General features: G+C 39.0%; 1 protein-coding gene across 4 annotated transcripts in view; it reads left to right on the top strand.

Moving 5' to 3' along the window:
* Positions 1-16,824, top strand: part of LOC149203814 (UBQ, helicase-c and DEAD-like helicase domain-containing protein) — a 420,226-nt gene that overhangs the window by 272,636 nt on the left and 130,766 nt on the right. For all 4 annotated transcript variants that reach the window (XR_016253976.1, XR_016253977.1, XR_016253978.1 and 1 more), the window contains 3 exons: positions 11,299-11,466; positions 11,608-11,720; positions 11,949-12,072. Coding sequence is in view for 1 of the 4 variants with exons in the window: in XM_089403572.1 (XP_089259698.1) it covers positions 11,299-11,466; positions 11,608-11,720; positions 11,949-12,072 (405 nt within the window). In the remaining 3 variants the exon portion in view is untranslated. The remainder of the gene's footprint in view (positions 1-11,298; positions 11,467-11,607; positions 11,721-11,948; positions 12,073-16,824) is intronic.

A 16,824-nucleotide genomic window follows, 5' to 3' on the forward strand; every position in this document is an offset into this window, starting at 1 on the left:
ACCCAGCTCTGATACCATGTTAATTTTTCACAGGGCTACATTATTCTTTGCTTTGATAATTGCATTTCTTCATTAATACATTAAGTTCACCGCATATCATCATTACATTATTCAGATCTACATCATTATTCATCAGCATATGCAATTATGTAGGAAGAACAATGTCATCATCATCAATGCAACAGAAGATAAAGGAACAATCGAAGAAAAACATGCACACATAGAGACACTAGGATTGGTCCTAGACCAGGGCAAAACCCACTATGGGGAAAATCCTTGCAAATCTTCTTCTTAAATCGTCATCAAATGATTCAACAAAAGGGAGTACAATGATGCATAACTTTATCTATGCAACAAAACAACTATGATATCCATGAAACAGATCTAATCATGATTATAATCAAAACTCTAATTCTGAGCACTGTGCTGTCACTCACTGTAGTCAACTATTGGATACCGCTGTCATTGACTGTAGTCAACTATTGGATACCGCTGTCACTGTGTTGAACATTGTTGTGAGTGAGCGGAATCTTCAGAATACTAAAATCTCATCCTTGAGTCCCGGATGCAGGGAGGAGGAGCTGTGTGAGCATCTATAACAATCATGGACGCTCTCTATGAACTATATGCCAGCGTCTATGGTAGCCTAGATGCTCCCTAGACCATTTTGTGCATGTGTTCGGGGACCCACTCACTAGATTTGCTCCAAACTCCTAGACACTCTTCCAGTTATTGTGCGTGCTCTCAGGACCACTCTGTGCGAGCGTCCGAGGATTGACACCTCCAAATCTGCGTTTGAAACCCTGGACGCTCCCATAGGCTTCTGTGCCAGCGTCTAGGGCTCTTTGGACGCTATGTTGACCACTGTGTGCTAGCGTCCAAGGAATAAAATGCCTTGTTCTGTGCCAGTGTCCAAGGACTAAAATGCCTAGTTCTATGCCAGCGTCTAGGAATCGGAAAACCCTAGATCAGTGCGAGCTTCATCCTTGAGATTTCAGACCCTTGCGTGAACTTTCCTCCAACGGCCCTGTGCGAACCAAGACAATAAAAGAAGAGAGGATGGCTTGATCAATGTGTCCAAATGAGCTTGAGGTCTCTTATATTTATAGGCTTTCATGAGGGTCCAGTTGGGGTTGAGGCTGACCTGTCCAATTTAACATGTGCTTAGGGTTGACCTAACCCAATAAATAAATTCAAAAATCAACTTTCACTTGTGCAAATAAGGTGATCTTTAGGTTGATTTTGGTCCCTCTCGAAAAGAGGAATCTAATGCAATCATCTTTTCGGTTATTTGAAATGCCCAAGGTGGAATTTGACTGCAGTTGCAAAAGTTAACACTGAACGTGACCAGACTTAAGTGGTTAACACTGGACTGATATCACAGTGGGAAAGAGGGCTGCCCAGGTTCTCTCATGTTGCTCATTATTGCATTCTCTCTTATATTATGTAAATTTTGGGTTCTAAATCAATGAAGTCATAGATTTGCATGGCTGCCCATACTGTTCTAATGACGAATATTCCTTACTAGGTTAATATTAATACCATATGGTCATTTTAGGATGTGTTTGCAAGCATATGTTTTGGATATGATTCATTCATCTAAATTATAAAACAATACAGGAACACCTACAACAGTCCCATGCTAATGCTTTGACAAAATCTCACTAAAACCAAACTAGGAAAAACTTAGAGAATTTATGTGTGCTGTTGGAATTTACAGGGTAAGTTCCTCAGATAGAACACCAAAGGACACCGTTGACAAATAGATGATAAATCAATACACCAATATTCTTGACGTGGTTAAAACCCTCAAAGAGGGAAACAGTCCACGGCCTGAGCCAATTCCGCCACTTCAGGCAATTTTATTAATAAAAGAAAGAAAATTTACATAAGCTTCTCCCATGAACGGTCACCTTACAAATGACCCTCCATGCTCTTTAAATAGAGATCATGGACCAATCGGGTGTTAAGCCACGAATCAAGTGTTGGTAATACCGAGGAGACAATGAACCGTCGGATCACTTCATGTCTAGAACATATCGTGACCGTCGGATTGTAAGTTACAAAAGTACATTGTAAAGAAACACACTTTACCTAACTCTACACTAGACCAAGTTATACTTAACTATTTCCTATGTGTCGGAATATCCTAACATTCCCCCTTAAGAACAAATTGGGATAGGATTGAAGGATGTACAAATATGACAAAATAGGAGAAGGAAGGAGGCATTAGAGCCTATCCCCCCTTAGTGACAACTTCCTGAACTCCAACCATAAATCGAAGTTTAGTAAACTTCGTCTCTGTGAGAGCCTTTGTAAAGATGTCTGCAACTTGATCATCGGTTGAACAATATTGCACTTCAAGAACATGGTAATGAATGAGATTTCTGATGAAGTGCATGTGTAGTTCAATGTGTTTGTTGCGCTGATGTTGGACTGGATCTTTCCATAGTTGAATGGCACTTTAATTATCACACCAAAGTGTAGTCGTATGCTGTTGCTAAAAGCCAAACTCTGACAGGATCTGACAAAGCCACAGGGATTCCTTACTAGCTTCTACAACGCCACGATACTTTGCTTCTGCTGAAGAAAGAGTAATGGCACTTTGTTTCTTGCAATCCCATGTAATAGGTCCAAAACCAAGAGTGAAGACATAACCTGCAGTAGACTTCTGATCATCAGGGTCACCAACCCAATCGAAATCAGTGAAACCAACCAATAGAGGAGATGCTTCTGCACTGTAATGAATCCAGAAGTGAACTGTACCTCGAACATAACGAAGTATTGTTTTAGCTGCTTTCCAATGACTTTCATGTGGGTTTTGCATAAACCAAGCAATAAGGCCAACAACAAAGGAAAGGTTAGGATGGGTATGGTTCAGATACAAAAGTTTTCTTACAAGCTAATGATATAAGGTAGCATCAACTTCAGGGGAAGTACAAGTGACTGAAATTTTGGCTCCAGACTGAAAGGGAGAAGGCACTGACTTGTAGTCTTCCATGTGAAAGTGGCGTAGAAGATCTCATGCATATTTGGATTGGGAAAGGGAAATACCTTCCTTGGATTGCAAGACTTGAAGACGAAGAAAATAATGCAAGTGTCCTAAGTTTGTCATTTCAAACTGCTTTTTGAGGCTGGACTTCACATGGTTTATAAGGTTGGGATCACTACCAGTAAGGATAAGATCATCAACATAAGGAACAAGAATGATAAGAGACTTACCCACTTTCTTGGTGTAGACAATATTGTCAGAATGACACCTAGAAAAGCAAGTATCTAAAAGAAAGCTATCCATTTTGGCATACCAAGTTGAGGGGCTTGCTTTGGACCATAAAGGGATTTCTTAAGCTGACATACAAGGCCAGAGTCTGTTTGTATAGATCCTGGAGGTTGTTCCATATAGATTTCTTCATGCAAGTCCCCATGCAAGAAGGCAGATTTAACATCCATTTGAAAGAGGCAGCAAGGGAAAGAACAAGGTGGATAGAGTTCATTTTGGCAACATGGGAGAAGGTTTCAGTATAGTCATTGCCTTCAACTTGTGAAAAGCGCTTAGCAACAAGACGAGCTTTATGTTTATCAACTTTTCCATTTGGTCCAAACTTGGTTTTGTAAACCCATTTACATCTAACAAGTTTTCTTCCCTTTGGAAGAGGAACAAGATCCCATGTATCATTTGCCAATAATGAACGATATTCTTCATTCATAGTTGCGTCCCAATCTAGATGGCGTGAAGGTTTTGCAAAGGTGTTAGGATCATAATTCACTGAAGCTTGAGCCAGTAAAGAAGAGGCTCTATCGAACTGAGAATGTGTACGTCGCTGATCCATAGGATCACCTGCAAGAGAACTTGTTGCATCCCTAGTAGCATAGACCCATTTTGGAAGCTGAGGAGCTACAGGAGGATCTTGAGAAGGTGGGGGATGATTGTCATCTTCGCTATCATCATCTGAAGAAGAAATATTTTCAGAAGTGGAAGGGATAGAGAGAGGTGGCACATTCGCTGAACTAGGCTCATGTATATTTTCAACAAACTTTACATCTCTTCTAATGATAACATTTTTGGATTTAGGTGACATAAGTCTATATCCTTTGACATCTTCAGAATATCCAACAAAAATACATTTTTCACTCTTAGGTTCGAAGGCTTTATGTTTCTCATCGGGAATATGGGTCCATGCTTCACTTCCAAAAACATGAAAGTGACTTACATCTGGTTTAATTGAGCTCCATGCTTCTTCTGAAGTGATTTTCTTTAAAACCTTAGTAGGAGTGCAACTTACTATGTAATTTGCACAGTTAATTGCTTCTGCCCAAAAATTAAGACTAAGTCCTTTAGATTGAAGCATACAATTAGCCATTTTCTTTAAGGTGCAATTCTTCCTTTCAGCTACACCATTTTGTTGTGTAGTATATGGAAGAGTATGTTGCATTTGAATTCCATGCTCAGTGCAAAAGTTGATGAATTTGTTGTTAACATATTCTCTGCCATTATCAGATCTTAGCTTAAGAATTTGATGTCCAGATTGTTTCTCAACAAAGGCCTTAAAGGCAAAGAACATGTTAAATACTTCACTTTTGAGCAGTGTTGATAATATCGCTATCGGGAAAATATCGACGAGGGTCCAGAAAATATCTTATCGGCAATATCCGCGAAAATATCGGCAAGCATAAAAAATGCATAATATATTCCTTTTTTTTTTTTTTTTTTTTTTTTTTTTTTTTAATTTCAGATTTTTAAACAATAAAGCAATAACAACATGAAATAAACACATTGGCACATAAATATGAAGAAAACACTGATATATATGATGTCAAATAGAAATGATACATCAAAGGCGATACCAAATCCTGTTGATCCCTAATAATTGTCCATTCAAGGACTCAAATGTGGAGAACCAATACAAAATAACATCACATATATAAAAGTATCTCATCATCATGAGTTATATGTAGCATAACAAATAAAACTAGCAACTATCTATCTGAAATCACTGCCCTCTCCCCCTTTTACGGGAAAACATGATGCGCTGTTTGCCAGGCCTGCCCCTAGTAGTAGAAGGCCCTCACCCTGCCTCTGCACCTAATGTCAAATAATGAGTGCTAAGTATGGGGCTATGCTCTCCTATATCTATAACAGATGGTGTTGATGCTGATGCTCTCGCAGTGTCCTCCTCTTCCTCCTCCTACTCCTCCTCTGAGTGTTGTGGCTCCTCCGACTCCGAGTCCTCGTCTTGCTGCCCCTGTTCCAATGGATCATCTGCTACTGGCTCTAACCATGAAGGTGACTCCTCCAAGATGGGCTCCTCAGACTCCACCCTCCACGGAGACAATACATCAATATTGTCTAAGGAAATGGCATCTGGATCCATTGGTGATTCTATTTGCCTCACTCGAAGTGGGATGTTGTAATGCACATACACCAAATCGTTGAGGCGTGCGAACTCCAACCTATAAGAGTGTCAAAAAAAGTAATGAGTCTTGACTCTTGACACTTGAAGGTCATAAATTAAAAATTAAAAATTACAATAAGTGTAATTGCTCAACTGAAGGCTTGAGCTCAAAGTTATACCTGTTGCGCTTTTTGGCATGTATTTTCTCAAATACACTCCAATTGCTCTCACACCTTGAAGAGCTACATGTTTGACTCAAGATTCATATGGCCAATTTCTGCAAATTTGGTGCCCTTGCACCATAGCTTCGCCACCAAATATCTACAACAAAATAATGAAAAAAAAAATTCAAAAACTTAAAAAACATAATTAAACTTTCAAATAAAAGTTACATAGTTGAATTTAAAAAAAATAGAATTATAAGTAAGGAAATTCTAAATTGAAAATTCTAATTTCTAATGAGTGATGACTTGTCACTTATGTGGCCTGAAGAGGGTCCTTTTCCTAATAGCATCATCAAAGCCAAATAGGCCAACACAATCTTGATAAGACTGTATCTCGCGATTGATTTTGCTACGAAGCTCAGGATTAGGTACCATCCTCTGAATACAGGAATAGAGCCCTTCCATCACCTCGCCATCAAAATCAAAGTTGCATTTGTATGAAAATGCGGGGTTGAGGAAGAGTGCTGCTGCATGAATGGATCGATGAAGCATCCCTGTCCACCGACTATCAATCACATCCCATAACATCATCTGCTTATCAAGGCCAACAGAACCCTTGTCTGCATAATAGGAACAAATGGCCTCCTTGGCCCTATCCATGCCCTCATACAAATAAGCCATTACAGGCTTCTCCCCATCCACCAATCTAAGAACCTTTACTATAGGTTCACTAACTGCACATGCTTCTTCTACTCCATGCCAAAATGTCTCAGAGTACACCATTTTTGCAATGGCTTTCCCGTCATGTCTCTGTTGTATCTACAATTACGCCAATCATCAGACACAAACATTTGCTTCAACTTGAACTGACATCGAAGCAAAGACTGAAGAGTAATAAAGGTTGTGGCAAAATGTGTGATGGCAGGACGCCACAACTCCTTGTTTCTAGTGAACCTCCTCATGAGGCTAAGAACAAAAGCATGGTTATAAATAAACTTGGGGATGCTCCTAGCCATATCAACCGCCTCCTTGATGAAGGAGAGTTTCCCCATATCCTCAAGCAACAAATTGAGACAATGTGCTGCATACGAAGTCGAGAACAATGTGGGATGCCTCTCCATAAGCATTTTGTCAGCAGACACATAATTAGCTGCATTGTCTGTTATGACTTGCACCACATTCTGCACACCAATCTCCCAAATGAACCCATCTAACAACTCACATATTGTTGCTGCATCTTTGATATGTTCTGATGCATCCAACGATTTAATAAACATGGTACCTTTAGGACAATGTACCAAGAAATTTAGAAGGGTCCGACCCTTCCTATCTTTCCAACCATCAGACATCACTGTGCATCCAGTAACTTCCCATGTTTTTTTCAACTCCGCCAATCTAGAGTTGATGTCCTACTTTTCTGCTTGAAGAATTGGCCTCCGCAACTCCTCATATGTAGCACTTTTGTACCCTGGGCCCACAACAGCAATAGCATCACACATTGGTTGCCAAAATGGATTGGTTTTGGTGATGCTGAGAGGTAAGTCGCTCCAAAAAATACACCTCCCCATGACTCTGTCTGATTCTTGCTTCTCCTTCTTTTTAACAAGCGATTTTATGCCAGGTTGTGCTCCAGGTCCTGTTCGTGGAACAAAAAATGATGACTTCGCAATCGCACTAGCAGTAGCATGTGATGGTGTGCCAGCTATGGAGCCCCTCCCACTAGGGACATACCCTCAACATCAAAATTAGGAGAAGATAACCCGAAAGATCTACCTACACGTTTAGCTTTGTTTCTTTCTGCCTCTTCCTTCTTTTTGTCCTTTTCATCAATTGCCTCAAGAGCTTTTTGTATAAGCTCCGGACTAGAAACTGTACAAACCCCAACATCATGTCCACTGAGTCTAGCAAGATGGTATTTCAGTCGTGTAACCCCACTTGTCATCCTGGTCCCACACAATTTGCATGTAAGATATGCACGATTTGTCCCACCATCAAGGTTCCCATACTCCCAAAATGGGTCCAAGGCTTTTGGCATATTTGTATTTTGTAGTGGGCTAACTCAAACTTAGGGTACCAAAAAAAAAATTGGAATTAGTAACTTAATAAGTAATGCTAATAAGTAATAACCACATCATTTTACAAAATAGTTTTTTTGCTACATTATTTGCAAATTTGCAATTTTGCAATGTGAATTGAAAATTGAAAATTCATAAATTCATTTGAAATTTCATAAATTCATACATAGAATTTACTTTTAGAAATAGGCAAATGGTAAACCTACCTCACTATTCACAACTTCACATTGCACAATAAGAAACTAATTTCTAAGGTGAAGAAATTTTATAGAGATGAACCCCTAATATATAATAAAATTAATAACTCTGCAGCTATGAACTCAAAAAAAATGGAGTTTGCTCTCCAAATATGGAGAAAACTTAAAAACTTAAAACCCTTGTATTTGCTCATGGGCATGAAAATCTTTTCAATGGAAAAAAAATCCAAGCAAAATGATTGTAGGCAAATAGGCAAGCAAGAACAATCTTAAAACTAACAAAAAATTCATTAAAATAGGGTTTTAGTTGAACATACCTGTTAATGGAAGAAATGAAATTGTCTCATTGTTCTTGAAGCTTAGATCAATGAAATCTTCGTTGTTGGTGGCGATAATAGCTATGGAACGCTCAAACCCTCCTTGGTAGCAAGCACATATCTCTCTCCTTCCTTCTCCAACAATCATAAATGAAAATGATTCGTAAAAACCCAAAATCCGAATTTTATAACCCGCGCGACGATTTCTTATTGTCTCCCGTCGATAAATTGGGTCGTTGCGCGATATTTTGCCGAAATATCGGCGATATTTTGGAAATATCGCGATATTTTCGGCTCCCAAAAATATCGCGATATTTTCTTGGTGATATTCCGGCTCACCGAAAATATCGCGATATTTACGAATATCGCTGATGTTTCGGCGATATTATCAACACTGCTTTTGAGTTCTAAGAAGTATACCCAAGTGCGTCTGGAGAAATCATTAATGAAAATTAAGAAATACTTGTAGGCAGAGAATGAAACAACTGGAAGTGGACCACATAAATCACCATGCACAAGCTGTAAAGGGGCTGAGGCATGCTAAGAGGCACGTTTTTCAAGACTATCCTGAAGATGTTTTTCGAGTACACATCCAGAACAAACACCATCTCTGCAAGATACCATAGGAAGACCTGTCACCATATTTTCTTTACATAGATTTTGAAGGGAGCGATAGTTTAAGTGACCAAATCGCTCATGCCAAAGTTTGCTCACTTCATCATTATGAGAAACAAATATCGAGGGAAGAGTTGATGACCCAAAGTTGTTAAACTTATACAACCTTGTAGAATCATCAACAATGCCAGTAGCTAAAATCTGTCTAGGATCTCTTAGGTTTTTAATTACAACATCATGAGGTGAAAATTCAACGATCTTACCTTCACTTGAATGAGTTATTTGATATACAAATAGAAGGTTGCAGGATAAGGTTGGAACACATAATACATCATTCAATTGACCATTGTCTAGATGAATAGTTCTAGTCCATACAACACTAAGAGATCTATCATCACCATCATATATATTTTTGGTGTTACATTCATTTAACGAAGAAAACATGGCTTTGTTTTTGGCCATGTGATAAGAAGCTCCAAAATCAATGAGCCACTCATGAGAATGAGAAGAAGATACATTTAGTGCATAACCAGACCGAGATGCTTGACAACCACATGCAGAAAGTGATATTCCTGAAGATGAAGTTGAAGTTGAAGAGTGCTCCAAATGGATGTTTTGCTTCTTCATTGCTGCTTCCAAGGCTTCCATCTTCTTAAAGCATTTGGATTCTAAGTGGCCATCTCGATTACAAAAGTTGCAATGTCTATTAGTCTTCTTCCCTTTGTTTTATTTGTTGTTGATTTGGGGTAGCATCGGATGTGCTTTAGCCACGAAAATTGGTGGAGAGGCTAAAGCACATGAGATCTCCAATACCAAGAAACGGTTTGGGCAGATTCTAAACAGTTTGAGATATATTAAAATAATTAATATTTTTAATGGAGTCCCTAAGTCTAAACTTAGGGAAAATAAAATATTAATGTGAATTAATATAAAACTCTGTTAGAAGTGTCCAAAAGTCATGGATCAAGCCAGAGTTAATCTTAGTCGTTGATTAGGGACTTAATCTCGGCCGTTGAATTGTCAACGAGAAAAGTATAAGAGGAGGTTTGAAGGTCACTTAGAGAATACACCAAGTTGATCAAGATTTCGATTTTCTGGGGCAGGGTTTGTTGAGGAAGTTGAAAGAGTGATCAGAGTTGCAGATGAGGGGCAGTGAATACAAAAGCAGAGAGGGTACCAAGAGAATTAGTGCAGAAGCTAGGAGAGGAAGACACAGAGCTAGCTAGAGGCCACACAGAGCCAGCTAGGGCCCACATAGAGGCAGCCAGGGGTTGCGCAGTGCCTCAGAGAGCCAGCATGGGTGACGTAGAGGCTCTAGAGGCTGACGCAGTGCCTCCAGAGGTTGATGCAGGGGTTATTAGGTTGACACTGGGATGATGCTAGGCCAGGAAATGCTGACGCAGTCCCTAGAGGCAGAGGCTGGGCCAGGAAGGGCTGACGCAGTCCCTAGAGGCAGACACTGGGGTTTTCATGGGGCAAAATGGAGCTAGGAGCTGTCGAAGTGTTTATCCGAGGTTTCGACCAGAATATCTGCTTCCGAATAGAGAGGTACTACTGCCAAGATTATTCTCTGTTGGGTGAGCCGGTTTTAGCACCTAGATTGTATTCAGAAACTACATAATAATAAAACCCTCAGATAACTGCACCGGTTTTCCCACATTGGATTTTTCTAGGGACATTGGTCCAAAAACAACGGTGTCACTTGTGTGTTTGTTTTTCCTTTAGTTGCTGATCTGTAATGTGTTGAGCATGTACTTGTATTTATTTTCAGTATTTACATAGTAAATCACTTGTTAATTAATCAGAACAAGTAGACAGAAATAAATCAGAAAAGTACATGAAGGGTTTTTAATGGGTTAGACTTAGAAATTCCAACATTTGCCTTATCATTTTCTTCCATTGAAGATTTTTTGTTCAAGTTCAAGACCCTTAGATTTCTCTTGGAAGGTGTTAAGGTTAAGAAAGAAGATGGTAGCCTTATCTATTCCATTCTTACTAAGATGATACCATGTAGGAATTTACAAGGTAAGTTCCTCGGATAGAACACTAAAGGACACCACTCACAACCAGATCACAGATCGATACACCATTATCCTTGACGTGGTTAAAACCGTCAAAGAGGGAAACAGTCCACGGCCTGAGCCAACGTGGCCACTTTAGGCAATTTATTAATAAAAGAATGAAAATTTACATAAGCTTCTCTCATGAACGGTCACCTTACAAATGACCCTCCATGCTCTTTAAATAGAGATCATGGACCAATTGGGTGTTAAGCCACGGATCAAGCATCGGTAATACCGAGAAGAGAATGAACCGTCGGATCACTTCATGTCTAGAACATATCGTGACCGTCAGATTGTAAGTTAGAAAAGTACATAGTAAAGAAACACACTTTACCTAACTCTACACTAGACCAAGTTATACTTAACTATTTCCTATGTGTCGAAATATCCTAACATGTGATTTAAGGAACTTGCAGTGAGGAGTATTACAGTAACGTGCCAATAATGTTGTACTTTTATTTTTTGATTATCCAGGCATATCCTGGGAAATTGTCAGGCTTCAAGTACCCGACCACTACAGCACAAGCAAATCTATGCAAAGTAACTACAAAATGGATTGGCTTCCGGCGTATTTGGCGGGGCAGCAGCCAAGTTTTTGATTCTGTGGATCTCTTTCTTCCTGAGTACTCGTATGAATCACAGGTTAGTTGCAGATGCTTCTAATTCAAGTGCTGAAATTCCAACATGAAATTCCATTTGGTTTAAAACTACTTTGCAGATGATTTTGATATAAGTATTGTCTTCTGTAGAATATAATTCAGATATTGTCGTTGGTACTGTCAGGCAGTTTGGATTCGAGTGCCGCCTCAAATCAGAATAGAAATTGCACAGCAAAATCTTTCTTTTCGTGCTGGACTGCATGCTGCTTCCCATGCATTGCTCAACATATTGCCATTGTAAGAAAGAAATCTTTCCCAAGCGTTCAGATATGTATATTTATAAGATCAAGCCGAAGCTATGATATCCCACATTTTCATTACTGATGTGATTTTATCCATTGTTAGTTTTTTCAAGACATCTCCATGTCTTGAATATCAAACATGCAAATATGTCTAAAACTTGAGTAAATTGGTTTCTCAAGACTCTCTGGTTCTTAAATTGGACTCTTATTTGTGAATTCACAGGTATATCATGTGCAATCCTTCAGATTTGGGTTCGGAATGTGCTAATCCTCATGATACACGCTATTTTCCTGAGAGACTTCTGTTATTTGATCGGCATCCTGGAGGCATTGGAATTGCAGCACAGGTGCACAGCCCTCCAGAACATTTCATTTGTACCTTTTTGCCATTTTTTCTGAATTCTGTATGAGCAATGACTATGTTACAAAAGATACTATCAATGTGGGATCTCTGCTACTGATTAACTATGATTGTCAAACCTGGGTGGAGTGCTATTTGATGTTGTGCTTTATTGACAAATTAAAAAGATATCAGAAGGAAAATCCCCACAGAGGACCATATTCTATGTTACATTGAGTCTTGATGATGGGGGGATGGTGGGATGGATTTTGTGGACAGCAGGAAAGACCTCACCAAATTTATAGGGAGACAACACAACACAAACAAAATAAGAACTTTCATGTATAAAACTTAAAAGTTACAATCCAATTACTACAAACACACATCGCGATTTTAATTGCTAGTCAGGCAATTCTTGAAATAGATAAATGATTTATATTCTCACTGGAAAAAAAATATGTTGATATATTGATACATTATCATGGTATCATCGAATGTTCCACCAAGTTCCCAGGATGAGGAGGCGAGGGAGCGGGGATACGCAGGAGCAGCCCATGCAAAAGCTCCCCACCAATTTTTAGGAAATGTGGGGGGATGTCGGGGTCTTAAAAACTTATAAATATAAAATATAAATCGATGAATAATATAACTGAAGCAATTTTAAAACAAAAAGCATGATCATTGATATCATTATGATATAAATTATAATCATACATCATACATGTAAGTTTGTAACTGTACAGTGTAACTACTAGTCTACTAACTTACTAACAATGCACAATGAAAATAAATTATAAAATTATAAATGTTAAAATTTTTAAAATTTAAACTTTAAACCATATTGATGTTCCACTTAGTATGAACATTGAATACTGAATATTGAAATAAAATTATAAAAGTCAAGTCTGATACATCAAGAGTCAAAATTTTTAATTTTATAGTCAAAATAACATAAAAACATACCAAAAGGTAAATGAGCATAATTGCTCAAGGTAATCCGTTCAACAAAGGCGCAGACAAAAAGCTGCTTGGCAATGGTGGCAGCATTCCTTTCAACAAAGGAGCAGACCGAAGGCTGCTTGGCGATGGCGGCAGTGTTCAGTTCAATGAAGGAGCAAACAAAAAATGAAATGTGAAATGAACATAATGTAAACCCTTCCCAGTCAGTCAACAAATATTAAAAATTACGATTTTTTTTTTCATAAAAAAAATTTGCGAATTTTTTCTAGGGAAACAACCCCTCAAGACCCCTTAAGACCCCTTTCGCCTAGGAAACGACCCCAAAAATGGAGGAAACGGCCCCTTTCAACTTTCCTCGCGTACCCTATTTTTTGGGAGCGTGGGGAAACGACCCCCTCTTGTCCCCAAGTCCCCAGAGCACAAGGGAGCTAGGAAACTCGATCCCCAATTGGGGGGACGAGACCCCGTGGAACACTGGTATCATCACAAGGATATAATTGGGGAAAATGATGGCAGCATGAACCAGACTTGTGGTCTTGAACCTCAACATCAAGGAGATAGAACAATTCTTGGACATATCCTGTGCCATTGTATTTAGCAATGTGGAAAAAGTCGAAGTCGGGATTAATTCGGCAAGGGTCCAAAAGTTGAAAAACTCGTCAAAGTCTGGAGTTTTTCGAAAAAGTCGGCAAAAAGTCGGCAAAATTAAAAAAACACAAAATTATTCATTTTTTTTAACATCTAGAGTATCCACAACATCAAATAAATGCATTTCCACATAAACATGTAAAGAAAGCTAATATATAATATGTATATGAAGTCTAATGCTACATCACATATCAAAATAGTGAATCAACTCCTGAATTTTGAGTCTTGTCTGAGTCTCAACTCTCAAGAGTCAAAATATCAACAAAAAATATAATAAATGTATATCATGAGTCATCTAAAAGTCATCAAGTAATCAGTCACTGAGATCCTCTTCCCCTTTTAATTTTTGTTTCCGCTAATTGTATTAAGAAATAAGTCATGCATTTATTCAGTAGATTGTAATCTGCTTGGGTAATAAGGTGTCAGGTGGTAGGTCCAATGAAAATTAACAGTGAGTATCACAGTAGATGTGAAAATTAATGCTTGGTGACTCCAAGCTGCTTATTTTCTGAAAAAATAGTAGATGTCAGATTACTAACCTAGCCTTGGCATCTATTATTCAAAAACTCTTGGAGGTAAAATCCACTTCTGATACATAACCTTTCCCCACATTTACAGGGAATTCACCACTAAAGAAGATTCCCTTTCAAAACGTGCTCTCATTGTAGGAAGGATCTTTGCTGTCACAAGATTTAACAGGTACTTTGTTCCTGTCTGAAAAATGGGTTCTTTTTTGAGGAACTGCTTTTGTTTTTTGTGGACAGGTTGTTGCTATTTGATCTTCATGACCTCCTCTTTGTTGTTTCTTCTGGAAGCATTCAACAACTGTAACAATGTTTTTGATGGTGTGGGGTTCTTTCTACGGAAGACTATTGTATGCCTGTCCTTTTGGTACTTTTGTAATCTTTTGAAGGGGCAGTGGCTGTTAGAGTCTGGATCACTGAAAGCCTGGAGGCTTAGCCAATGTATACTTTGCTTTCTAACTAGAAATATGAAGTATAAAGATTTGTTTTTCCTTGGAAAACAAAAACATATCTTAACCTCAAAACTAACAAATTACAAATGAGACTGCTATGCTCGCAAGAAGTATGACAAACAATACAATGCAATAACTTGAAAATGCATGGATGGAAGCTTCAATTTACAATTTTTTCACCTTTGCAGCCTCTTAACCGCGGCCTGGGAAGGGAGGCAGACTTTTTGGATCAACTCCTGATTAAATCGGGAGTATAATGAAAAAATCGCGATTTTTTCCTTTGTGAAAAAGTCGCCAAAAAGTCAGGGGATTAAATCGTTTAGTTCAAAAAATCGCGTTTTTAGGATTAAATCGGGATTTTTTGCAGACTTTTTCCACACTGGTATTTAGTGTGGTAAACCATAGTAGTGAGATTTCGCTGTATTGGCCTTTGCTATATGAAAATCCAGAATTGGTATGAAATTTGGTGAATTTTCTGTTATAGTACGGATTGTGAAAATTTCATGAAATTTGTGCTCAAGAAAAATTTAGATGTTTCCCTTCATCTACTCGAGGTTTCTTTGATCTATTTCCCATTTGAACCTTGTGGTTGAATCTGAAATATAAATTATAGTTCCATATAATTCACTTCAATCCAGTTGAACACGTAAAATAGCTCAAGAAGACAAACACTGAGCAATGTACTACAAGAGAGCTAGATTTTCAGCTAGAAGGTCACAATCTCCAAGATGTAACAGATTTGAAAATAATTAGAAAGAAGATTTGTTACAACCACGTTATCACTCAAACTTGTAGGGGTCCTAGCAGGGGTTCCTATAGAGTGTCATGTCCCTTCTCAAACACATTTGTAACAGGGTGCTGCTACACAATTTTGCACAATTTTGGCTAAGGAGGAGAACCCATCATTTTTTACTTAGGGACTTAGGAGGCAATTCGACTTAATTTGGTTGCTAGTGGAATACGGGGGTCACCCACATGGGAATTCAAATTGGCCCATTCACATAGCTTAGAGGGAAAGTCGAATAGGTGGATGGAGGGGCCCACATGAGGCAAGGGAGGCCCAAGGAGTTATAGGAGGGACCAACTCTCATTTTTGGATTCATTCATACATATTTGACATTTGCAAACAAACACATATTTGTTCACTCTGCTGTTTAGCGAGTCTACCGGCGGTTTAGCTACAAGTCTCTCACGTGAAAGATTCAACCTCTACTTGGGGGGACCAACCGTGCCCGCCTTAGGGAGGTTGTTCTACAGGAGTTTTCAGGAGTTCTAGGGCAGTGATACACATCAACATCCAGCGCAGAGAAGGGAATGCGTATTTCTGGGCAGCGAGGAATCACGCAGAGGGAGTTTTGGACTAGCAGGGATCACATAGCTTGTTGGGAGGTCAGGGAGCTGAGGTAGCAGCATTGGATAGACATTTTCGCTGAGGCTTTCAGCTAGCCGAACTGACATTCCAACAATTCGAACTGCAGGGGTTGAGGGACAGCACAAAGGCCATAGAACAGATTTTCGTGGTGCTTGGGAGTAGCTGAGTTGGGCCAAGAGATCATTCGGGAAGTCATGGATTGGATAGCACGGGTGAACTCATTATTGTGTGGGAGTTTTCAAGTGGATTTATAGGCAGTTTCCAGCAAGTCAAAATTGGTAGCTAGAGTTGACGTGAGGCTCCAAGGGGGTTGAAAATCACCAATCCAAACCAGCTAAAATCCCTTCTGGGTTTTTTTGGGTTATGGCCAAGGAGTCCGGGGTTAAAAGCATATAAATTTATGGGCAGTTTTAGTGCACCTTCCAGCCATTCGAACTTCAGCAGAGCAATAGTTTTCTAGGTAGCGCAGTGCAGATTGGTGCAGCAACTGGGTAGCCTTTAGCTAACCATTTTCCTACCTGGGTTTGGTCTTGCTTGTCCTTTGAGACAAGCCCAAGTGCACCATTCCATCATCTATTGTATTTGACTTGCAGAAATATAATAAAATGGCTCAGAAGTTCTCCATTTGCAACTTTTATATGGGTGTTTGCGGAATATTTTGTTTTTGTGATTTGCTGCATGACTTATTTGCTTGTTATCACTTGTATTCCTATTTAGGATCATTATAGTGGTATCAGAGCATGATCTTAGCCTAGCTGTGGAAAATTAGCTAAAAGATCATGGAAGCTTTGGGTATGAGTGCA

This window comes from Pinus tabuliformis, chromosome 2_1, assembly GCF_031772625.1.
Source record: "Pinus tabuliformis cultivar Carrire ecotype Pingquan chromosome 2_1, CPIR1, whole genome shotgun sequence".
Lineage (NCBI taxonomy): Eukaryota > Viridiplantae > Streptophyta > Pinopsida > Pinales > Pinaceae > Pinus > Pinus tabuliformis.